Here is a 24,658-nt window from a genome sequence, read left to right as displayed (position 1 = left end):
TCAGGGACGAGGGGTCCACTCAGGGACGATCGGTGCACCACTCCTGTCGACTGAAAGTTCTGATTCTCCCGGGTTTCGGCACCACTTGTCGCGTCTACCCGCCGGCAGGAAAGACGACAACAGCAGGATTCTTCTTTAACACACTTTATTGGAAGCTTCCATGAGGTATAGATGAGAGAAAAAGGGGCCCCGGGCCCGAGAAAACCACCCCTTATATACTTCAGCTGCAGCCCTGCTCGTACACCATTGGACAAAGAGTGCATAGCAACACAGCAGCAGCCAATAGAATGATAGACCCAGCACTTGCACATAATGCAAGAGACACCCAGCTCCAGCTTGTGCAAAGCAACAAGCACTTCTTGAAAACAGTTTGTTCCAGGAGCTGGACAATTGATACATTGTATTCTAGGGAGTGGCTGAAAACAAAGAACTGGGTCTCAGCCCAAGAATTAGGCTCACGCCCACACAAGGCAGCACAGCAAAATGGCTCTCTACATCTGAGGACCACATCGACCTCTGTTATCTTTTCTGAACCTGACTCTGGCTGGGAATTGAAAACCCTGTGTTGTCACTTTCCTTCTGTCAGCTCTTGAGCGCTGTCAGAAATCCCCGGTCACCCCACAGTCCCCGCAGTCATCCCTCCTTCCCAAAGTAAAATACAGCAGCAGCCACCTGCTCTTCCAGAACCTGGCCTCCATTGAATACATCCAGCCAAGCCACTGCAAGTGGTGATTCAAATAAATGTGGTGCCACCACATACCATAGGTGACCAGTGACTATCTCCCATGGCCCATGAGATCATAATTACGTTATGATATCAATACCCTTCAGGAATCCCATCTTAGCAGCCCCAGTTGCTGACACCACTTCTGGTACCTGTAATCCCAGAGGCTTGGGAGGCTGAGGCAGGAAGATTGTGAGTTCAAAGCCAGCTTCAGCCAGGGGTAGGGAGTGACCCAGATACTGCCCACAGTGTTGCTTCCTGATCCGACTTTCAAAAAGTGTGAAGAGGTTCGGTGATGTTCTAACCAAAACTTTATTGCCAGACCATGATTTACACAACAGTTTCATTCCAGGAAAATTCAGGTGGAAAGAAAAAATGTTTGCAAAACAGCCTTCATTCTGGGCTCATAAAATTATAAATGGGCTTCTCACCTACAAGTTTGAGGAAACAAGTCGGTACTTCTTCTAGGACAGTCTATCGCACTGCATGCCAGATAATATGCCTAGCCCCCAACCCCCTAAATTGCAGTAGGGAATTGACAATTAAAAATGTCCCTAGCAGGGCTGGGGATGTGGCTCAAGCGGTAGAGCGCTCGCCTGGCATGCGTGCGGCCCGGGTTCGATCCTCAGCACCACATACCAACAAAGATGTTGTGTCCGCCAAGAACTAAGAAAAAATAAATAAATATTAAAATTCTCTCTCTCTCTCTCTCTGTCCCCCTCTCTCTCACTCTCTTTAAAAAAAAAAAAAAAATGTCCCTAGCAATATCCAATAATAACCCCTAGAGGGCAGTATCTCCCTTGCAAATCACCGGTCTCACCGTTGACTGCAGGCCTGAAAAAATAATGCTTCTCTCTCTCCCAGGATTTCCTGCTTTGAGGGCCATAAGCAGATCATTTACACGAATCTGCAAACGTGTGCTGAGAAAAGAAGACACGTCAAGAAAACAGTTCTTGGGGCTGGGGTTGTGGCTCAGTGGTGAGCGGTTGCCTGGAATGTGTGAGGCGCAGTGGGTTCAATTATCAGCACACATAAATAAATAAATAAATGTCCATCAATAACTAATTAATTTTTTTAAAAAAAAAAACAGTATTTTTTTCAGGGTTTCTTTTTTTTTTTTTTTATTGGTTGTTCACAACGTTACAAAGCTCTTGACATAACATACTTCATACATTGGACTGAAGTGGGTTATGAACTCCCAATTTTACCCCAAATGCAGATTGCAGAGTCACATCGGTTACACTTCCACAATTTTACATAATGTCCTATTGGTCATTGTTGTATCAGGGTTTCTTTTTTATTGAACTTTTTTTCTTTTTAAATCCATTTAGTTTTGCCTTTCCTAAACATCATGTAAAGTAGAATCATTCAGTGTGTTCTCTTTGGTGTGTGACTTCTTTTCCCTTAATGTTTCTGAGATTAATTCAGTTGTGTGTTATCAGGAAATTAATCTTGTGTATTGAGTACTGTGGCATCGTGTGGATATAATTCAATGAACCTATTCACCAGCTGAACATTTGGGTTGTTTCCACTTGCGGGCTATTACAAATAAAGAAACGTCTTTATGTAGACCTATATCTATTTAATTTAGTTAACTCTGAAATTGTTTTCCCAAAGTAGTGGTCTATGTTCCATTCCCATGAACAACCTATCATATTTCTAGTTGTTTCATACCTTCACCAACCTTGCTATCCTGGGTCTTTTTATTTTAATCACTTTCATGTGTATAGTGATTTTGAATCTCACTGTGATTTTTTAAAATTTTTTTAGTTGTAGATGGACACAATACCTTTATTTTATTTATTTATTTTTATGTAGTGCCAAGGATGGAACCCAGTACACCCCCAGCCCTCATTGTGATTTTAATTTGCACTTCCCTGATGATTAATGATACTGAACATCTTTCCGTGGACTTTATACCTTTTATTATTGTTAAATGTCTGTTTAAATATTTGCACTTTATTATTGAATTGTTTGTCTTTTTCTTATTGATTTGTAGGAGTTCTTTATATATTGTGGATATAATATAATATGCATACTATATATAATGAATTTCTACAATATGTTTGTCACTTACGTTTTGAAAACCTGTGCACCCCTGTGTCACGTCTATGTTTAGCAAATGTGAACAATTACAGGCCAAATATGCTGGAGGATTCCCTCCTTGAACCAGTGGTGGCCCATGCCTGTAATACCAGAGGCCTGGGAGTTCCAGATTCAGGAAGCAATTTAGTGTTAAAAATCTTGTCTTGGGGCTGGGGTTGTGGCTCAGAGGTACAGCACTTGCCTAGCATGTGTGAGGCACGGGGTTCAACTCTCAGCACTGCATATAAATAAATAAAATGAAGGTTTATTGAAAACTAAAAAGTATTTTTTAAGAAAAATCTTGTCTTGAAGGAATAAGCATAGTCACAAATTGTTGTGATATATCAATAAGTGAAAAAAAAGAACATAAAAGTTTGACTTCATTTTAATTTGCATTTTATATCTTTTTTTACTTGTATTTCTGTACAGTGAAAGTACTGATGATTTTAGTTTTCTTATGTGTTGTTCTTGGTTTTCTAAGTTTTTTCTATAAGTATGCATTATTTTCACAATTAGAAAAAAATATTATTTGAAAAGCACAAATAAGAGTGACTCTGGAAGACAAAATGGATGCCAGAGAACCAAAGTAGGGTCCCAGCTTCACTGCTTACTAGGGTTTGAACTGGGCAACCCCCTTCAGTAAGAGCCTTGGTTACTTTACAGAAAAAGCAGAGATACTAATATATATGACTGTGAGAATTAAATGAGATGATGTAGGTAAAGCAATTGGTACTTAATAAAGGGTAACTGATATTATCATTATCTCAATCACTCAGTGACTCCTTGAAGAAAGTCTGTGCACTGGATGGTATTTCTAATCACCCATTCAGAGCAAGCAGCCTTTGTCTAATGTCCCCTATCTGACTGGTACACCTTACACACCTGCAGTACCAAGGAGCATCCCCTTCATACTGACCTGTCCTACCAATGTGTGGCTATCATTCTACCTCAGAGACAGCCTTGGCTTCACATCCAGAGATATAAGTTCAAGTCCTGGGCTCTGTCCCTGGGAACTGTGTGGTCTGAGACAAATTACTCTCCTTCTCTGGGCTGGTGAACCTCATCTGTGAGGTATTTTGAGGAACCTCCCACCCTTGAATTGCCTCATCTCTTTCATCTATTGGGTGTGTTCTTACGACTTAGGAGGTTGAGTATAAGCTTAGATGACAGTCGTTTGGACACTGGGTGGGAAATGGCCATGCATGTGTCAGGTTTAAGTCTGGGAGATCCATCTCGTCTGTTTGTCTTGGCTTCAGCCCTCGGAAAGCCAACAATGGCCATCTCCGAATGACACACTGAGAGATAGCACTGCTTCTGTAGCATCCCTGCCACGAACTCAGGGCTGAATCCAACCACACAGCATCATCACCAGAGAAGCTCGGACGGAGGGACATTCCACAGAATAGCTGGCCGGGACTCTTCAAAACTGTCAGTGTCAGGAAAGCCTGAAGAACTGTTCCAGGCTCCAGAAGATCAAAGAAACATAAAACATGACCTGGATCTTCTTTTGCTACAAAGGACTTCATTGGAGCAGCTGGTGAAATTGAACTATGTTCTGCAGACTAGAAAATTGAATTTTGTCAGTGGGTATTGCCCTGATTTTATAATCATATTGTGTATTGTCATATAAGAAAATGTGTTGTTGTTGTTTTTTTTTTTTTCAGGGAAAGCCTGCAGATATATTATTTAGGCATAAAAGAGCATCGGGCCTGCAATTTACTTTCAAAGAGTTCAGAAAGATGCACGCTGTGTTTCAGTATATTTTCATGTATATATAGATAGAGAGGAGGTCAAAGTGGAGAAAAGTCACCAGGTGCGGTGGCCCACGCCTGTCATCCCAGCGGCTCCGGAGGCTGAGGCAGAAGGATGGCGAGTTCAAAACCAGCCTCAGCAACAGCGAGGCGCTAAGCAACTCAGTGAGACCCTGAGTTCAAGCCCCACCCCCAAAAAAATATGGTGAAATGTTTATATCTGGGGAACTGAGAGAAACATCTGTGGGAATTCTTTGTACTTTTCCTGTGATTTTCCCACAAGAAAGTGAAATCATGTGGAGAAAGAAAAGAAGGCCAGTGTCGTGCTCCTTGCTCAACAGAATGACAGCCACTGAAGCCCCTTCACCCACTGAGCACTTACCCAGTGCCAGAGGGTCTTCTCTGATGCCACAGCTGAGCCATGTGAGCTGTCCTGATGCCTCTGGACAACCAGACTTGCCTAGTGACTTGTACCAGGGCCTACGACCTGAGGCCCATGGGCAGCAGAGTTGGGGTATGAACTTGAGTTGCCTAAGTCCCCACTCCCAGAAGTCGTCGTCTTCACGGCAAGAAGGTCACAAAGCCTCACCCACTATTTCTGAGGCTGTGCAAAACAAAAACCTAGCTGTTGGTTTCTTTCTGAAATGGAAGGGGAGGTGTCGGTGCCATACATTTGGTTGGGTCCGGTTTGAAGCTTGGTTTGATCCGGTGAATATTCTCTTGGAACTTCTTGAATGCAGAGAAGTTGGGTCTCTATGGAACGAGTGCTTGGTCTGGATTCCTCGTCTCCCACCTGGCCTTGCTGAGCACAGGCCCCAGCTTTCCACCTGCGGCCTGTGGCTGGTGAACTGCTCTGGTCGATCTGACTCCTTGAGGCCTAGCGATGATACCAGACTCATGTGGCCTCAGAGCAGCCATGTGGCTCTGTGGACCACTCCGAGTTCTCCTCTGCCCTCTTTGTAGGCTCTAGACCTCCACTCCCACCTCGGCGCCCCCTCAGTGGGTGCTCCAACAGTTTTGCCCAGGAAATGAGGGAAGCAGCACCAATATCCAGATGGTGCTCTTTGTGATTAACGTAATTCAGCATTTCCATTCCGGTGGGTAAACAGCTGCTCTCAAGTCCCTCGGGTGCCCCTCCTCCAGGCCAGCTACCTGTGGCATATCTGAAGGTGGTTCTCAGGCCAGAAACGGAAGGGTTAACGTGTGGCAGAGCAGGTGGCCTCCAAGATTCTGCTCCTGCCCCTCATCAGTACCCCTCCTGCTGGGAAGTATTTTGAATGTCTTTGCCCCTTTCTTAGCCTGACCATGCAGGGTCCCCTCTCCAGTCTTATTCTTGGGCTGGGGCCAGGGCCACCCAGACCAGCTCTCTTCTCTGAATGGACAAGACCTCCCTGCCCCCGCCCTCAGTGTTTCCCTGGACTCATCCAACATTCATGCCCCTTTCTGGGCTCAAACCCAGGGAAAAGATGGGCAGAGATTCCCTCACTCTCAAGTTCAAGTTTATTTCAGAAGCTAGAAAAACAGAACCCCTTTTATTCCCAGTCTCTCTTACATCGGGAGTGACCATGTGACAGAGTTCTGGCCCATCAGATAGGAACAGAAGTCTTGTTGCATCACATGACTAAAGGATTAGCATCCCTCCAAGTGAATCTGGGGAATAAATAAAGTCACAGACACAGAAAGTAGCTTTTCTTTGGGTTCAGTGATCACTCCTCAGCTGCAGCTCCCACAAGGGGAGCAAGGCAGGCCAGAAAGAGAGAACAGCACGTGCTGAACCCTTTTACTGGGGACAAGTCATTCAAACGAGGCAAGGGATCAGGTTCACAAAGGAACAGGTGAGTGTAAGCCCTGCAGAGGACGCCTACGCCTGGGGCCACGCCTCATTATCCGTGTTGGTCAGAACCCGGTGCATCAAGACTGAAAAGCATCTGCATCCAGGGCAGCTCCCCGACAGAGCCTGTTAAGGAGTTTCACAAAAAGTGCTTTCCTGATGAAAGAAGCGGTAGCCCATACCAACACTCCTCAGAGAGCCTCTTCTTGCCCTAAGCAAGGACATGAGGCCTAGAAGTGTTTCTGTGGGGTTGAGGGGGAAGACTGGGGATTGAACCCAGGGCCTTGGGCATGCAAGGCAGATACTCTACCAACTGAGCTATATCCCAGCCCTGAGGCCTAAAGTCTTGATCGCTATTTGTGACCCAAGAGAATCCAAAGATGCACAGTTTTCATCTGCCTCCAGACCTCTCTCCCCGACCCTGGCCCAGTACTAGGGATGGACCTGGCCTGCTGGGCAAGTGCTCTACCACGGAGCTACATCCCCAGCTCCCCAGGCTTCTTTTTATTTGAGAGAGAGAGAGAGAGAGAGAGAGAGAGAGAGAGAGAGAGAGAGAGAGAGAGAGAAAGGAGGAGGAGGAGGAGGGGAAGGGGGAAGGGGAAGGGGAAGCCCCTGCCAACTGAGTTTCCTAGAATTTTTTGGCTAAATATGATCCTAATGGATACATCGCAGTGGAACCATGTATCTGTCTACCTCCCTGATTCTGTTCATATCCTCTCCCTGCCTTCCTGTCCCACAAAGTCTCAGGCCCAGAAGAGCCGTGTTTCCCTCTATTGTCTATTCTTGCTCATATGATAACTACTTCCATAAAACTCTGACGGTCCCACCTATCTGCAGCCTCTTGAAATGTCCAAGTAGCAAGTAAAGGAACAGAAAATTTTTTCTTAGTCAGGCGCAGTGGCGCACGCCTGTAACCCCAGCAGCCAAGGAGGCTGAGGCAGGAGAATCGCAAGTTCAATGCTAGCCTCAGCAACTTAGCGAGGACCTAAGCAACTCAGTGAGACTCTGTCTCAAAATAACATACAAAATAGGGCTGGGGATGGGGCTCAGTGGTTAAGCCCCCCTGGGTTCAATCCCTGGTGTACCAAAAAAGAAAAATCCTTCTTCTCTCAATAGAGCTGCCTTGCGTTCAAACACACCACCCCCTTCCGAATGCCAGAAGTTTATTACTGACTATTTTATCATTAATATCATTAATTCTTATTACTACGACTCATCATTAGCTCTGATTCTTAACTCTACCTTGGTTTTCGCATCCTTCTGTCAAGTCCTAGTCTCCTGTTATAATCTCACATCCTTCCTACGGATGAGGAGGCTTGGGGGAGGTGGGCTCTCGGAGGTGGAGTAACTTTTCCGGAGTTGGACAGACAAAACATGCCATGGCCAGGACCAGAACCATCCACAATGGTCATTAATGCCCACTCTCCCTGGGCACCTTGTCTCCCTCCACCAACCACCCCTCCCACACCCTGGACTTTGTCCCCTTTCCTGGGGGGAGGGGAGCTCAGTGAGAGAGCAGAACAGAGGGAGCTGGCCGAGTATGATTTATTGGACAGCAAAGGTGGCAGTGCCTGGAGCCGCTAGGTGTGGTTAGGCTTGGGATGTGGCAGCGGTTTGAGCGCGTAGGCAAGACAGCACAGGGACGCGTCTGGGCACAGGTGCATGAAGGACTCCTGCCTCGTGCAGTAGGTTCGGCAGGCCCCTTGGCCCTTCCAGCACCGTTTGAACTCCGTCCTCCCTGTGCAGAGAAGACTACAGGTCACAGAGCCGCACATGGGTCAGAGGTCAGACCAATGGTCACAAGTGAGGCCACAGGTTAAGCCATCTAGTCATCGGCGAGAGTTCTGGTTACCACTGAGGCTACAGATTTCAGTCCTGGTTAACCCACAGGCTGTACCACTGTGAACAAGTTCTTGTCCACGTAGAAACCGCCCAAGGTCACACAGTCATTAAAAGCGGATCCAGGGTTCAAACCCAAGTAATCTGCTCCAGAGTCTACACTCTGAACCATGGCACAAGCTGCCCTGATATAAAGGGGACTGTTTAAAATTAGATTATAATGAGGAAATTTCCAATCCTGGGCCACAGAAAGGACAAGGCTTAGAAAGAACAGGTCCTATCCACCCCCACCCAGTGGTCTTTGGTTATACGGCCTGAAATAGAATCTCTCCTTCGGTTTATTCATTTAACAAACATGGAGTGTCTAGGGACCCACAATGAACAATATGGCCGTGGTCCAGGCCCTTCCCACAGGCAGGGAAAGCAACTTAAAAGCAAGCAAGTAGCCAGGCCTGGTGGCACACACTGGTAAGCCCAGCAAACCAGAAGGCTGAAGCAGAAAGATCAAGAGTTCCAAACCAGCCTCAGGAATTTAGCAATCTTCAGTAATGAAGTGAGACCCTGTTTAAAAATAAAAAGGACTAGGGATGCAACTCAGTGTAACATACCCCTAGGTTCAATGTCAGTACTACCAAAGGGAAAAAAAAAAAAAAGACCCTCTCTCAGAATGAAATCAGAGTCTGGGGATGTAGCTCTGTGGCAGAGCACTTGCCTCGCATGTTCCAGGGCCTAGGTTCAACTTCTTGTGCCACAAAAGACAAGAGACAAGCAAATAAATAGATGGAAGTGATCAGGGCTCTCTGATGGCCAATTTGAGCAAAAATTGGAAAGTGAGACAAGATTAGAACCACGGAGGCTTGTCTGTTGTGCAACATTTCTAGACGCATGGCTTCAGACAGGCAGAGAGCGAGCAACACAGAACTGGGACCGAGTGGAGGGTGGAAGGAGAGGCGTACCTAGTCTCCCTGGACTAAAGAGGTCCCATACAATCCTCAGATGACACCTTGGGACCATCCACAGGTTTCCCTAGCCCTGCTGACTAGCCCATCCTGCCATTTGTCCAGGTAGAGAATCTCAGGATGATACAATGCTGGCCTCAAAATCTCTATGGGACAGAGAATCTGTACCCTGAAGAGGGTGCGTATCACAGTGATTAATAGTGATGTGACCTCAGCTCAGAACTCCTGAATCCCAATCCCAGTTCCATCATTTCCCAGCCGAGTGACCTTGGCCTTAAATTCCTCAGCTCTATGGCTCTCTTTCAGAGGAAAGTTACAGGATCATTTTATCCCAAGGCCTGGCACATAGTAAATGCTCAATTAGTAGAAGGTGAGATTATCAGAATAACAGCTTAGTAGTTGGAGCTCCTACCATCCATTCTAGGTAACTCTCCACTATCCAGATAAAGAAAGGAAGGGACTTGATCAAGATCGATTAGCTGCTCAGTGGTGGGTCTCGATAGAACCAGAGCCCCTAACTCTCAGGCACTGGCCATTCCTAGCAATAAATACTCTTAGCACATCATCACACCTGAGTTTCCCAAGTACCCAAGACCCAGAGCTGTTATTTTCTGGAGGATGATCTGCTTTCCCCTCCTCATATCTTTGACGAGACCTCCCACGCTTTCCAGTCCCCATTAGTCACATGGGCCTCCATGCTGTTCCTCACACCAGGCTACCATCCTCCTGCCCCAGGGCCTCACTCCTTGACGCTCTCACCACCTGGAAAGAAGGATCTCCCCTGCATCTCACTCGATTCAGAACTCGGTTCAGACCTACCTTATAGTACAAAACAAAAACACCACGGAATGTACTTCCAGATAACTCACTGGAGCAGAGGAAAAGGCCAATAACAGAACCAGCTTGGTTCAAGTTCAAGGTGTTCTCGTTAGGTGACAGGTACTAAGGAGTTCTTTAAACTGTTTTTTTTTATTTGTTTGAAATTTTCTAAAATAAAAAAAAGTTGCTTTTAAAAACTCAAATCATTACACTAATCTGTTTTGCATAAATTTAAATTTTTCCAGAATGAAACATTTTTAAAAAACTCACCTTCTGGAGCTGAGGGTGTAGCTCCATGATAGAGCACATATGTAGTTAGCATGCTGAGCGTATGTGAGACCCTGGGTTCAATCCCCGGCACCCCCTATAATCCCAGTGGCTCAGGAGGCTGAGGCAGGAGGATCACAAGTTCAAAACCAGCCTCAGAAATTTATCAAGGCCCTAAGCAACTCAGCAAGACCCCGTCTCAAAAATTTTTAGAAAATTAAAATAAAGGGGCTGGGGATGTGGCTCAATGGCTAAGTGCCCTTGGTCTAATCTCTGGTACAAAAAAAAAAAAACTCACATTGTTCACTATTCTATTTTCATGTGTACTTGAGAATTTTCTAAAATAAAAAAATTGTTTAAAGCCCCATTGGATTTCTTCCTAGACCATCCCGTCAGCTTGCCCATCACCCCCTGCTGCTCTCACCCCTTACCTTGCTTTTATTCTTCTTATCACAGACACATTATGTGTTTTTCTTTTTTCTATTTCCACCAAATAAAGTGTTAGCTCCACAAAAGCAAGAACTTGCTTTCTTCCAGTCAAAATCCCAGCAATCCTATCAGTGCCTGATGCACAGGATTGAAGAAATCCCATTTTACAAATTAGGAAACTGAGGCGCAGCTGATTTAGCCATTTGCTCTAAGTCAATGGTGTGGCCAAAGTTAAATGTTGATCTTGGCCCTCTGTCCTCCAAGACCTGGGAGCCTATCTCTCACACACACACACACACACACACGCACACACACTCTCACACGCACACACACACGCACACACACTCACACACACGCACACACACTCTCACACACACACACACGTGCGCACACACTCACACACACGCACACACACTCACACACGCACACACACGCACACACACTCATACACACTCTCACACACACACACACACGTGTGTGACATTACCTGATGGCACATGACCCAGGACCAGGAGAGCCACAGTGAGTAGTAGTAGCTGTGCCATGGCTACAGGACTCCTGGGGAGGCTGCTGGGGAGGACTTAAGAGGACAGGAACAGTGGTTGAGTCTGGCTGCCTGCAGAACAGCCTTTATGGACCACAGATGAAGGCAGGGCCGGGGACAGTGGTGGGAGTATGAGGCCATGTTGTCCAAGGCTGCTTGGGATCTCAGCCAGCTCTGTGGGAACCAGTCAGCCACACCCTCCAGAGGCTGCTCAGCTCTGAAGCTGGGGGCTGAAGTTCCTGAAGCCATGCCTGGGGACAGAAACTGGACACCTTCCCTGTATGGGTGAGTGAGAAAAGCCATAACGTGAATCAATCCCACGATCTCCCCCTAGTGTCTGGGAGACTTTGGACAAGTCACTTAACCTCTCTGGGACCCCAGCTGTGGTCTATGAAATGATGACGAGCCTCTTTTACAAGGCTTATAAATGAAGGCGTCCCTTCTTAGTGGCAAGGAGAAAGGACCAGAACACCCTGGCCCATTCAAACAAGCATGCATTGACACCTACTCTAAAAATGGGAAGAAACCTGCCTCATAGAGAGTAATAGCTACCCATCTCACTTATGGCATTAAATGAAACAATACAATGATTCTCAAAATGTGGTCCCCAGCCAGTAAGTACCTGGTCTGAACTGGAACTTGCAAACTCTCCGGCTCTGCTCCAAACCTCTAGGGGGTGGGTCCCGGGAAACCGCAGCTTAAGAAGACTTCCAGGTGATTCTAACGTACCACTAAGGTGTGAGCACCACTAAGATAATATACATGCCTAGAGCCTGGAGTCGTGTCTGGTAGTCAAGTATCTAAGCTGCATTGTGAAAGATGAGTAGGGAAAAGGGTATCCCAGGCAGAAGGGACAGGGGGCACCAGAAAGAGTGGGTGGAGCAAGGCTCTGTTGAGAGGAGAGGCTGAAATTGACCCTGCAGAGGACAGGAGCGAGGGCACAATGGACCTTGAATGCCAAGTTCAGCCTTTTGTATTTTAGACAACCATAAGTTCTTAGTGGGGGTATAACCTGTTGAGGGTACAGTTTTAAATAAAGAAACTGAAATCCAAAGAGGGGAGTTGCTTGACTGCGGTCACCCAGCAACTGAGTTGCAGAGCTGGCCTGGAAGCTAAGTCATCTCACTCCCAAATAAGGAAGGGTGGTGTCTCACCACAGGTGGGAAATGGAGGCCAAGAGGGTCATGCCTCGGAAGGAAGCCAGGCATGAGGGGTTTGGTGTCTACCCAAGACTTGCGGGGGCTGCTGTAGGAGTTGTTCCAAGCTGGACACCTGAACCCCTCAGCCATGACAAGTTCCACCCACAGGTACAGCCTGGTCTCCAAGGTCTCCCACACATATGCACCCCAAAGAGTTACAGGAAACCAGGCACAATGGCACATACCTGTAACCCCAGAAACTTGAAAATCTGAGACAGGAAGATCACAAATTACAAGTCAGCCCAGGAAACTTAGCAAGATTCTGTTTCAATTTTTTTGGGGGGAAGGGGATTGAAATCAGGGGCACTCAACCACTGAGCCACATCCCCAGCCCTATTTTGTATTTTATTTAGAGATAGGGTCTCACTGAGTTGCTTAGTGCTTAGCCTTTGCTGAGGATGGTTTTGAACTCGAGATCCTCCTGTCTTAGCCTCCTGAACCGCTGGGATAACAGGCAAGCAACACCGAACCCAGCCTCAAATTTCTTTTAAAAAAAAATAATAATAAAGAACTGGAGATATGGTTAGAGGGATAGAGCAGTAACAATCTCCAGTAACACTAACCCAGACACACACACACACACACACACACACACAGGGCCCCACAGCCAACTTCCCTACCAAGATCAGTGACTCTCCTCCTCCAACATACCTGGGGAATTTTGTTTGCCTTGTTTTTAAGCTATGAACTATTATGGAAAGGGACAATAGGCTGAAAGGCAGAGTCCCAAGCCCAAGTAATCCTCAGCTGGTGAATAAGCAAAGGAATGAATGACAGCAAAATCAGATATTCAGAAATCTTCAGTACAGACTTCCAGGACTCTCTCTTCCCCCAAGCTGTTTCCCAGCATTAATCCTCCCTCCAAAACAGAGTTTCTCCAAGTGGAGTGCAAGAACGATCTGCATCAGGATGTTTTTGGGAGTTTGTTTAAAACATTTATTCCAAAGCTGGGATGTAGCTCAATGATAAGAGTTGCTTGACTAGGGTGAGGCCCTGGGTTCAATTCCCAGCATCCCAGAAAAATAAATAAAATAAAAAGATCCCCGAAACCCTGGGACCTAAGAAACTGAACCTTTACCAAGCGGCGGAGTGGATTTTGTGAAGGCTGAATTTGGTGCCCCGCACTGATGGATTGGACCGATGCGGACTAGAGGGGCATCCAGACCCTTCCTCTCTCTTGTCGGCTACCCCGACACTGTCACCCCGACCTCGCGCAGGCCTGGAAGCGGCGGGTCACCAGGGGATCTGCAGTCTTAAAAACGCAGCGCGGCCCAGGCTCGGGGCGGGGACCCCGGGGCTCCCTGCCTGGGCGGGGCTGGACGGGGCGGGGTCGCGCTCCTCCCCGGCCGGGGCGGGGCGGGCCGGGCCGGAGGGGCTGCTCGCCGAGGCGGGCGGTCCAGCCTGCAGCACCCAGCGGCTGAGGACCCGGACCCCTCCCCGGCCGAGGTAAAGCTCCGCGCCGCCCGCGGACAACTTGCCCAAGTTGGAGCGGAGTTCGCCGGGCGCCTGCTGGGGGGTTCTGCGGAGCCGGCGGGGGCCGGGGAACTTCGAAACCGCGTGCGGGGTGCGGGTCCCCAGCCCTGGGTCCGGGAGGGTCCGGGAGCCGCCGACCTGGAAGCCCCCTGCCCCGCGATCGGGGCCCTTACACCCGGGACCCCGGGCTGGGAAAGCTCGGACCCAGCCTCTGAAAATGGCACATGCGTTCCCGGGCCCTGTGGGCTCCCCGCCTGTCCCCCGCCGGGACCCTGTCCTGTCACCAAACCTGGGGCCTGGCGAGCTCGCAGCCCCCGCCTTCCAGCAACAGCTGGAGGCCGTAGCGCCAGCCGCTCCTGAATTTTTCACGCTGGGGGCGGGCCGGACACGCCGTTCCCATGACACCAGGGCCCTCGGGTTACAGCCGGAGGGATCCCCCGGCCCCCCTCGCCCTTCTGGGGCACCGACCCCGTGGGATCCGGCAGCGGAAGTAAACCCCCCAGCGGCCCTCAACCCTCCTGGGCACCCCCAACCCAGAGCGTGTGGAAGAGACCAGTGGGAACAGGGCGGATGACGGCTACTCTGATGCCTTTCGTACCAAGGGTCTCATGTTCTAAAGGAGGGGCAGGTTGTGCCTGGAGGGGTGCAGGTATGGACATCCACCTAGCTGCGGTCTGTCACCTGGGGTGGGCCATCCTTAAGGCATGGGACATGGCCTCTGGGTGTGTTCACAGCCTGCCGACTCACCCCTTCCAGGTGACCTTACCCTGGGCCTGAAGCCAAACCCCAACTCCAAGGAGCAGAGGTGCCGCCTCCCGTTCAAACAAGAGAGGACTGTGGGGGAAGCCTTCTCAACCGCTCGCTCTCAGGACCCTACAACAGAAAGAGGGGCTCAGAGCAACTGCCCATCCCTACTTCATTCAGGGGGAAGGAAGAAGGAGTGGCCAAAGCCCTTCCCTCCCAAGGATGACATTGAACACCCAGCAGGAAGCAAAGACCCCCCTTCGACGGAGAGCCAGCACTCCACTCACCTTGTCATCCCGGGGCCACCAGCCTGGCGGCCTATGCACAGCAAGCCCCAGTCAATCCCAGCATCCCCGATTGGGCCAATCAGCCTCCCTCAACCCTCCTGTCCGCAAACCTTCGCCTGCCCCAGATGGTTGGTCCTCTGAATCCAGCGACTCGGAAGGCTCCTGGGAAGCCCTCTACCGAGTGGTGCTGCTTGGAGATCCTGGCGTAGGGAAGACCAGCCTGGCCAGCCTCTTTGCAGGGAAGCAAGAGCGGGACCACCATGAACAGCTGGGAGGTAGGGGCCTTGTGGGGTGGGGTGGGATATGGCCAAAAGAGTGAAAGGCCTGTCACCAGGGGGCAGAGGGCTGCCAAGAACAGTTGTAGGAGTCATGCACTGTTCAACTCTGAGCATCATTTACGCAGACTATGAAGTGAATGATGCTCACCTGGATTGTGCAGGACGCAACCTGCATGGTGGTCTAAAGGAGGGAAATCCTTAAATAGAATGAGAAAATTTGCCAAATTTTCATGGATGAGACGTGTATGATTCATCTTCATGTCATAAGGGGGGGCAATTCAGAAAACTGTCAAGAAATGGTGGACTTTCATCCAACTCAGAACTCCCATTGGGAAGTCCCCCTGACTCTCTGATGCCCCAGACCCATAGACACCCAACGATGGCCACCATGACCTACAGCAAAGTCTCTAAAGTGGAGACTCCCAGATCCCCAGAACTGGGTTGCTTTATTCCCAAGAAATGCAGTGAGCTCACAGGGCCAGGGGACCCAGGATGATTGGATATGGGGACAGAGGAAATGAAGACAGATCCCTGAGGGACTGGTTGGGAGGACATAGAGTGAGTGGGGTGGGGGTTTGTTAAAAGCAGAGAAGAGGTGGGGACAATCTGGCCCTGCTGTTTCTGCAGCCTCAACACTCCTAAGAGTGAGAACTCACACGAGGGGCATATAGACTTACACCTGCATGTGTTGTGAATGGGGAGACCAAGGCCCAGAGCTTAACATGACCTGCCTGATGCACATGCTAAGTCAGAGACTGTGGGGCCAGGAGGGTTCCCAGCCCAGCTTTAACCCGACCACCCCAACCTTTCAATCCACCACACTTTGACCCCATCACCCACTCATTCAATCCACTACACCAACCTTCCTGGCACATACCACGTGCCAGGTCCTGTGCTGGCAGCCAGGGAAGCATGGGCTCCTCATGGAGTTTCTTGATCTACCAGGAAGGACACACCAAATAAGTGTGGTGAGCACTCCCAAGGAGAAGTGGAGGGGTGATGTGACCAGAAAGAGGGGCTAGGGAGCCCCACATCTCCCAGGCCTGCCCCTCCTCCCTGAGATACAGTCTTCCCTTGGTTGCAGAAGATGTGTATGAGAGGACCCTCACGGTGGATGGCGAGGACACCACACTGGTGGTCATGGACACCTGGGAGGCCGAGAAACGGGTATGGCACTGCAAGCAGGACTTGGAGGACAAGGTGCTGAGCCTCACACCACACTCTTATTCTCACCTGGGACATACAAAGCAGGGTTTGGGGCAAGGGCCATTCTGAGCACACTCCCCCAAAACCTACAGCTCCTAAACAGCCTTTCCAAAGACAGAGATCCTCACAATCCTGATCCCTTCTCTCATTCCGTGGATCCCCTCCTGGCACCCACCCCAAGATGTGCTTCTCCCCTGCAGGCCTCCCCAGCATCATGACCAGCCTCACCCCACCCACCCACTCACACAGTGCAGGAGAAGGCAGGCTGCATTTGGCACCAGGATGCCCAAGGTTGAAGCCCCCTTTCTTTTACCTACTAGTTGTATAGCTTTGTGCAAGTGACTTGCCTACTGTGACCTACAGTTTTCTTGCCTGATGAATGGTGAATTGTTCCAGACGTTCCTATCATTCTGTCTTCCTCCTCAGCTGTCTTCTGTTGTTGTTGTTGGGTGGATTTTGGTGCTAGGGATCAACCCAGGGCCTCGATTAGGCAATATGCTAAGCATGTGCTCTATCCCTGAGCTGCACCTCCAGCCCCAACATCAGCTGATTTTAAAACTTTCTTAGGCAGTTCTAAGAGGTGAGCCTAGTCTGGAACATGAATAATAAATACTGAGCAGGGTGGAAAATTGTATGTGATAATTCTTATAAGTTACAACTAGGTAGCTAGTGAAAAAGGAAACCAAAGGGATCCTTCCTACCCGCTTCCAAAGGAGGAAATGGACAGCAAACAGGGACATGTCTCTATTATGACTTTCCTATCTTCTTGGGGTTTTATATGGTAATACATGCCTATTGTTGACCTTTGAGGAAATACATGTAAGCAAAGAGAAGGATCCAAAAGTCATCTGAAATCCATCTTCTTAAAGGGTAGAACCTTTCCTTAACTCTCAAGGAGGCTCCACCCTATGGTAGTATTGAGTGATTGACTAGAATGGTGGCCAGTTCCACCCATAGGCCCAAAGAATGAGAATGAAGGTGCTAAGTGGTCAATTTCTCTTAACAAGCTTAAAAAGTAATGCAGGTCCAAATGAGCATAATAATGATGATTCTTACAATGACAGCTGACATTTATGGTGCACCCTCTTTCACTGGATGTATGACATTCAGGCAAAACCAAAAATATACAGTTAGGATTGATTCTCATTCTACTGATAAAGAAACTGAGGCTCAAAGAGGTTAAATCAGGTGTCCGAATCTCTGAAAGAGCAGATAGGATTCCAAGCCAGATCTATGCGACTCCATAGCCTGTGCACACCAGGACTGCCCCTACCTGTGTCCCTCGGGAGCACCATCTTCAGAACCTTCAGCTCATTCATTCATTCTAAAGAAAGCATTCATGGGTGTCCGTCATGGGCCAGGTGCTGGAGATGCAACAGTAAACCAGACAGACATGTCCCCTGGCCTCAAAGAGCTCACAGGTGGGTGACTGCAGGTCTATTTTTGGATGCAGTTGAGGATTCCCTGGGCAGGGTCCAGTGAATGAAGAAGAGGGGTCAGAGAAGGAGCACCACACTGAGGACAAGGGGGAGAGGTTACTGGGCCAGAAAGCAGAAACTGGAAATCTGCACCCAGCTTGCTGTGAGGCCTTGAGAATGTTTTCTCCTCTTCTCTGGACTTTTGTTTTACTTTTCTATCCATAAAATAAGGAAAGTAAACCAGTTTCCCCATTCAGTGCCTGTGAAGAGAGTTCCCAGAGCAGGCCCAGCAGTAGTAATCTATTGGAATAAGCACCTGTCCTTTCCACTCTGGGCTGGATGGTACTCTGATGTCAACAGATAGAATTGGACAGAACAGTAGTGCCCTGCGTTGGCTGACTATCTGATCAGCTGGAGAGGATTAAAAATCAAATTCCTAAGCTTCGCCCCTAATGAATAAGAACCTCCAAAAGTAGGGTCTGGAATCTATATTTTGAATCATACTCCCAGTTGCTTCTCACCCACCAATCCATGCACCAACTGGCTATTGGTGATCACCTGTCAAATCCTCCATAAATATTTGTATGATGAATAAATGGTCAAGCCCCACCCTCTCATCCTACAGATGGGGACAGGGACCTAAGGGAGGAAGGAACCCATCCATAGTCAAGGTTGAGAACTCACCTCACTTGGGACTCCATCCCAAGCTTACTTGGCCTGAGGAATGACCAGAGTGGCTGTTGAGAATACATCTCTTTGACAATGATGTTGACTGTGGATCTGATACTTTTATCAGGAAACTCTTCTGACTTACAATCAATGCTTTCGCCACTCTCAGCCTTTCCCACTCCAGACCTTAGCGTCAAAGTTCTCTTTGTCTGGAACCTTTTCTCTCCTGCTTGGCCTGCTTACCTTTTAAACCCCACTCACTGGTCCACTGGGAAACCATCCCACAATCTGCTGACCTCCACCCCACCTACCTAGCTCCTCCAACCACTTGCATATGGCCCTCTGGAAGGTACACACCACACTGCATTAGAACTCTCCATTCCAGCTGGGTGCAGTGGCACACACTTGTAACCCCAGCTGTTCAGGAGGCTGAAGCAGGAGGATAATGAGTTCAAAGCCAGGCTCAGCAACACAGTGAGGCCCTAAGCAACTCAGTGAGACCCTGTCTCTTAAATAAATCACAATAAAAGGGGTGAGGATGTGGCTTAGTGGTTAAGCAACCCTGGATTCAATCCCCAGTACCCCCCAAAAAACTCTCCATTCCACTAACATCTGTGATGGTTTGGATATGAGGTGTCCCCCAATAGTTCCTGTGTTAAGACAGAAATGTTCAGAGAAATGACTAGATTATGACAACTATAAACTCATGAGTGGATTAATCCATATGGTGGATTAGTAATCTAAATGGGCCAGGTGGTAACAGTAGGCAGGTGAGGTGTGGCTGGAGGAGATGGGTCACTGGAGAGGTGCCTCTCTCTGCTTCCTGGTGCCATGTCCTTCTGCCATGATGTTCTTGGGCCCTTAAGCAATGGTGACAGCAGACCATAGACTATACCTCTGAAACTATGAGCTAAAATAAACTTTTCCTCCTCTGAGTTGTTCTCATCAGGTATTTTGGTCACGGTGATGAAAAGCTGACTTTCACAACCCCACTTCTGCACCAGGAGCTTCTAGAGGGCAGGAATGTGTCTAATTAAACACTTATAAATTTATTACCCAGGTGATCCAGTTTCAGAATGCAGTCCCTGGCTAATGGCCCCCATCCAGAATGGAATATGAAAATCACTCCCGTTCTTTCCTTTCCTTGGCCAAACAACTTGAAAGGACTCAACTTTTTTTGTTTGTTTGTTTTAGTTTTAGGTGGACACAATATCTTCATTTTATTTTTATGTGGTGCTCAGGATTGAACCCAGTGCCTCATGCACACTAGGCAAGCACTGTACCACTGAGCCACAACCCCAGCCCCAGGACTCCACTTCTTAAAGGGAAGGGGATGGACATTTCCATCCCCCTCTGAACTTACACTCCACAGTTGCTTTTTAGCCCCTTTCACTTCAAAACTGCCTGAATAGGCCTTCCCTGAAGTCCACCTCCTGTCCTCATTTCTCTCTCTCTATCTCTCTCTGTCTCTCTATCTCTCTCTCTATCTCTATCTCTATCACTTAATTCCAGATTGCAGGCATCCTACAGAAATGTCTAGCAAAGCCAAACCCTCCTCTCCTCAGAAACCAGACAACAGAGCGGAACAGGCAAAGCCAGACACACCCCCTCTCCCTTGGCAGGAAAAGGAACCAAGTCCTTCTCTGCCCCCAGTGCCCAGCCTGTGGATGTGATCAGTGAATGACAAAATCAAGTGATGCAGTGTCCACCCAATTTTTCAAGCAGAGAAACCCAGGGTCAGAGAGGATCAGGGGTTTTCCCAAAGTGACACAGGAAATTATGATAGTATTTGTTCCCCAAACCTGTAACTTCAACCCTAACCCCTCCCAATAGACCAGACCAGCCTCTTTCTCAGCCAGGGCCAGGCGCCCTCTGAGCACGGGCCTGGGGTCCCTCCCCTTCAGGATGAGAGCTGGAGCCAGGAGTCATGCCTGCAGATGGGCAGCGCCTACGTCATCGTGTACTCCATCGCAGACCGGGGCAGCTTCGAGAGCGCCTCTGAGCTCCGCATTCAGCTGCGGCGCACACATCGGGCAGACCACGTGCCCATCATCCTCGTGGGCAACAAGGCGGATCTGGCCCGCTGCCGGGAAGTCTCCGTGGAAGGTGAGCCCTCCACCCACCCTCCTCTCTCCCTCGACCCACTGCCCCTCCTCCAGGGCTCTTGCCTGGGGGCTCTTTGCCCTGCCAACCCACCCCCACCCTGCAGCTTCTTGACTGAGCAGAAAACTGCCTCCTCTCTCACCTGGGAAGAAGTGAGAGACCTCAGGACTTGGTCCTCAAGTCCTGCCAGCCCCCTTGCCTCTCTGCCCCGTCTTGGCATCTGCCCTTTGTCCTAAGCCAGTCTCTCTAGTTCTGTAGCCCCTACTCAATCGGTCCTCCTTGCCAGTGGCCAGAGTTTTTCAGAACCAGAATTGACCTCCTCATTTCTTTCCTTTTGAATTTCCCTGTAGCTCCACATGCCCTGAATCAGGGACACCTGATTCACCAGTCAGAGGCCCAGTGACTACCTGCTTTTGAAGGGCTTATGTTTGAGAAATGACCATTATTGGCTCCAAAATGAAGTGAGAAAATGATAAATTTAAGTTTTCCAAAGCTTTAATTGTCTAAAAGGAACATAATATTGTGTCAACCAGCAACTACAAACCAAAACTTTTTAAGTTATCTATCAATTACATTTACAGTGGGATGAGAATATTTTAATGTTTCATATTTCTGGTGGGGCCCATAAAGATCTTAAAATGGCCCTAAAGAATAAAATCTCTAAAAATATGGAAACTGAGACTAAAAAGGAAAAGAAAGCCAGTTTCACAAGTCATCAGCCATGAAATACTAGAATTCAGGCCCCTATCTCACAGCCTAGTGCATCCCAGAGATGGAAGACCATGTACTTTGTGGACAGGCACCCCCAAAATCCGCAACATTATCCGCAGGAGATTTTGTTAAAACACAGGTTCCCAGACCTCATCCCAAACCTACAGGATCAGAATTCCTGAGGGTGGGCCCAGGAACCTGCCTTTCCACACGCTCCTCCAGGTAATTTTAATGCCCAGGAGATCAGGCCTCAAACCTGGCATTTAGCCTGGTCTCTACCTGCTCCTAACCTCCCTGCCCTCCCAGCCTCATTCTGCCATCAGTATCGGTCAATAGACTGTAAACTAACTCCTCAAAGCCTCACATGATTTATCTCTTAAGTCCCCTGAAACTGCCCTAGGTATGGGCACAAGCAAGATGGCTTCCAGTTGACACTGATCCACCTCTTCCTATCTTTGTCTCCGTCTGTCTGTCCGGCTCACCTGACCCCGCCCCTCAGAGGGCCGCGCGTGCGCCGTGGTGTTCGACTGCAAGTTCATCGAGACGTCAGCCGCTCTGCAGCACAACGTGGCCGAGCTCTTCGAGGGCGTGGTACGCCAGCTGCGCCTGCGCCGCCGAGACAGCTCCGCCCAGGAGCCCCCTGCACCGCGGAGGAGGGCTAGCCTGGGCCAGCGCGCGCGCCGCTTCCTGGCCCGCCTGACTGCCCGCAGCGCCCGCCGCCGGGCACTCAAGGCCCGCTCCAAGTCCTGCCACAACCTGGCCGTGCTCTGAGACCACCCGCCCTTCTGGGGGTGGAGGGACACTGGGTACATTCTGGCCTCCACCGAATGCAAAGGTGCAGTTGCCTGGAGTCCGCATCGAAGGCCTTTCCTATCTGCTGCCCTGATGGCTGAGCTTCGAGGACCCTTCGACCCCAAGGAAGCAGTGGACAGACTATGGGTCCAAAGCCTCACTGGGCACAAAGTAGAGGGTTTTTTAACGTGGTGGGTATCTTTTGGTAAAAATCTTTCTTGTCCCTGGGCAACCCTTAGAAACCCTCCATGATAAACCTGTCCAGAAGGATGCCCTGTCTGAATGCCCAGAACGGCCCTTCTGGACTCTTCCAGGTGTCCCCACCTCCTGCATGCCCATCTACACTGACTGGTTAGCCTACTGGCCTGGATGTCAATAAAGTCATTGAATCAATTGTGTTCTTAGGCTTTTCTCCCAATCACAGGGTATAGTCCCTGACTCATGTATTTAGGAGAAACACAGTGGATCACAACTAACCACAATTCAGTGTGACCCACTGAATTAGATTATAGAGTCCCAAAACATGATATGGAAGGAATATCAGCACTCATTCTAACAACATAACAGCTGGCGTTTGTGGGAACTGGCTATGTGCTAAGCCATCAGAGATATTAGTGAATATCTGTCCCTCCCCACAATATCCAGGAAGGTGATACGATTAACCTGCTTTGACTCTTTAGGAAACTGAGGCACAGGGACAGTAAGGGCTCACACACAGGATCATAGAACTGCTATAAGTGATATTGCCAGGATTCCAAACCAGGCTGGTCCCACTGAGTCTATACCCAAATTATCCACAGTCCTCTTGAAGAACTTGGCAAAATGGGGCCGTTGCAGTGGTGCACGCCTGTAATCCCACCGACTCAGGAGGCTGAGGCAGGAAGATCACAAGTTCAAAGCTAGCCTCAGCAACTTAGCAAGACCCTTGCTATCTCAAAATTTAAAAAAAAAAAAAAAGGGTTGGGGATGTGGCTCAGTGGATAAGCACTCCTGGGTTCAACTGAGTTCAATCCCCCCAGGCTAAAAAAATAATAATAATAATTTGGGAAAATGGGGATGTTGTTCAGTAGTAGATGCTTTCCTAGCATACAAGAGGCCTGGGGTTCATTCAGGAAAGAAAGAGAAAGGAAGAAAAGAATGGAATAGAAAAGAAATATTGTGGGGAGGGACAGATTTTCAAACACAACTTTGCATGCAATTTAAGGCGGGAATGATCTATGAACATGAAAATCAATCCATTAATCTCCAGGATCCACACCAATTTATTCCAATTCATGCATTTTCCCAACGTGGAAACTCAAGTCCAGCCAAGGGAAGTGAGCACCTCAGGGTCACCCAGCCAGTGAGGACCCAGGGCCCAGGCTTCCCTTTGCCCGTGAGAGCACAGAGGTAGTGAGGCGGCCAGCCTGCCTAGGGACAGGGTGCATGTTGGGGATCAGGTCAGGATTTCCAGCCAGACGGACAAGAAGGGGTGTCACTGCTTTGAGAGGAGAACGAGATGCTAACGGTTTGGAGGTTTGGACCTGATACCCCTGCCCCCAGCCAGCTGCCTGCCCAGACGCCTCAGCCCCGCACGTGGGCCACCACGTTCCAGCCGCCCGGCAGCGAGACCTGGAGAGCGATAACCTCCAGCGGCGCCCCGTCCCCCAAGTCTCGCCAGCGGGTCACTGATGACACCTTTTCCCCCACTCCGACCTCAGCGGGAGGAAGCGAAGAGGAGGAGGGTCTTCCCCCGCTCCAAGCTGTCTCCGGCCTGCGGTCGGGGGAGGGCTCTAGCTGTGGAAAGTTGGCAGAGGCAGCCGGCAGCAGCCGGGAGAGTGGAAAAAATGATATCAAACCCGGAAAAATGCAGGCCGGATGGAGGCCGGAGCCTGCGGAGTCTGCCCGGGGAGGTGAAAGGAGCGGGGAGGAGGGACAGCTCGGTGGCCAGGCTGAGAAAGGAAGAGGGGCCAAGGGAGTTCAAGAGCAGCTCTAGAAAGCTGAGGAGGGTGGCCCTCCATCCCTCCTTTCTCCATCCATAAATATTTACTGAGGATCTTCTAAGTGCAGGGCACCGTGCCAGGCGCTCAGGAGATGCGGTGAATCCCGAGGAAGGTGCCCGGTGCTCCCTGGAGCTGCCACAGCCTGATAGGGCAAGCAGAAAACAAATACGTGAATGAAATAACCATACACTGATAAGAGACAGGGAATCAGGGTCGTCAGCGAAGGCCCTGAAAAACCAATCCCATCCGGCTCCATTCACAGATGGGGAAACTGAGGCCAGAGGGCGCTGAGCCCAGGCCACTCAGAATGTGGAAGAAATAGCTGAGACCAGGGTGGGATAGGGACAGTATGCAGCCAGCTCTGGCAGGATAACACAATGGTTAAGGGCACCTGCCCTGAACCAGAAGTCCAAGTTCCACCCTCTTCCCCTCCACATCTCTGTGCCTCAGTTTCCCCATCCATAAAATGGGATATGTGATGACAATTCCCTCCCTCAAGGTTCACACGAGGGGCAGATGATTTAAGATATATAAAGTTCTTAAAATAG

General features: G+C 49.2%; 2 protein-coding genes across 5 annotated transcripts; one reads left to right on the top strand and one right to left on the bottom strand.

Moving 5' to 3' along the window:
• Positions 1–7,971: 7,971 nt before the first annotated feature.
• DEFB124 (defensin beta 124) lies at positions 7,972–11,249 on the bottom strand (the record flags this gene model as incomplete). The annotated part of the gene is made up of 2 exons (XM_081292377.1): positions 7,972–8,129; positions 11,192–11,249. The coding sequence occupies 2 exons, from the start codon at positions 11,247–11,249 to the stop codon at positions 7,972–7,974; spliced, it is 216 nt and encodes a 71-aa protein (XP_081148503.1).
• A 2,508-nt stretch (positions 11,250–13,757) lies between these two features.
• REM1 (RRAD and GEM like GTPase 1) lies at positions 13,758–22,516 on the top strand. 4 transcript variants are annotated; one of them, XM_081291339.1, is made up of 5 exons: positions 13,758–13,893; positions 14,677–15,226; positions 16,314–16,396; positions 20,427–20,628; positions 21,836–22,516. In XM_081291339.1, the coding sequence occupies exons 2-5, from the start codon at positions 14,887–14,889 to the stop codon at positions 22,105–22,107; spliced, it is 897 nt and encodes a 298-aa protein (XP_081147465.1). In that variant the 5' UTR covers positions 13,758–13,893; positions 14,677–14,886; the 3' UTR covers positions 22,108–22,516. The 4 variants fall into 4 exon arrangements, with proteins under 4 accessions (XP_081147465.1, XP_081147462.1, XP_081147463.1 ...); XM_081291336.1 differs by having other exon boundaries at positions 16,314–16,429; XM_081291337.1 differs by having other exon boundaries at positions 16,314–16,429; positions 20,356–20,628.
• The last annotated feature ends 2,142 nt before the right edge of the window (positions 22,517–24,658 follow it).

This window comes from Spermophilus citellus (assembly GCF_964194105.1).
Source record: "Spermophilus citellus genome assembly, chromosome: 4".
NCBI lineage: Eukaryota > Metazoa > Chordata > Mammalia > Rodentia > Sciuridae > Spermophilus > Spermophilus citellus.
Note: the sequence above shows the minus strand (reverse complement) of the source record. Positions and strands in the feature narration are given on the sequence as shown.

Bases quoted from the DNA above. Each gene is read 5' to 3' on its own strand.
- REM1 (XM_081291336.1), top strand. From the start codon at position 14,887: ATGACATTGAACACCCAGCAGGAAGCAAAGACCCCCCTTCGACGGAGA. The intron at 15,227-16,313 runs GTAGGGGCCTTG...CCTTGGTTGCAG, and splicing joins CCACCATGAACAGCTGGGAG to AAGATGTGTATGAGAGGACC. The intron at 20,629-21,835 runs GTGAGCCCTCCA...CCCGCCCCTCAG, and splicing joins CCGGGAAGTCTCCGTGGAAG to AGGGCCGCGCGTGCGCCGTG.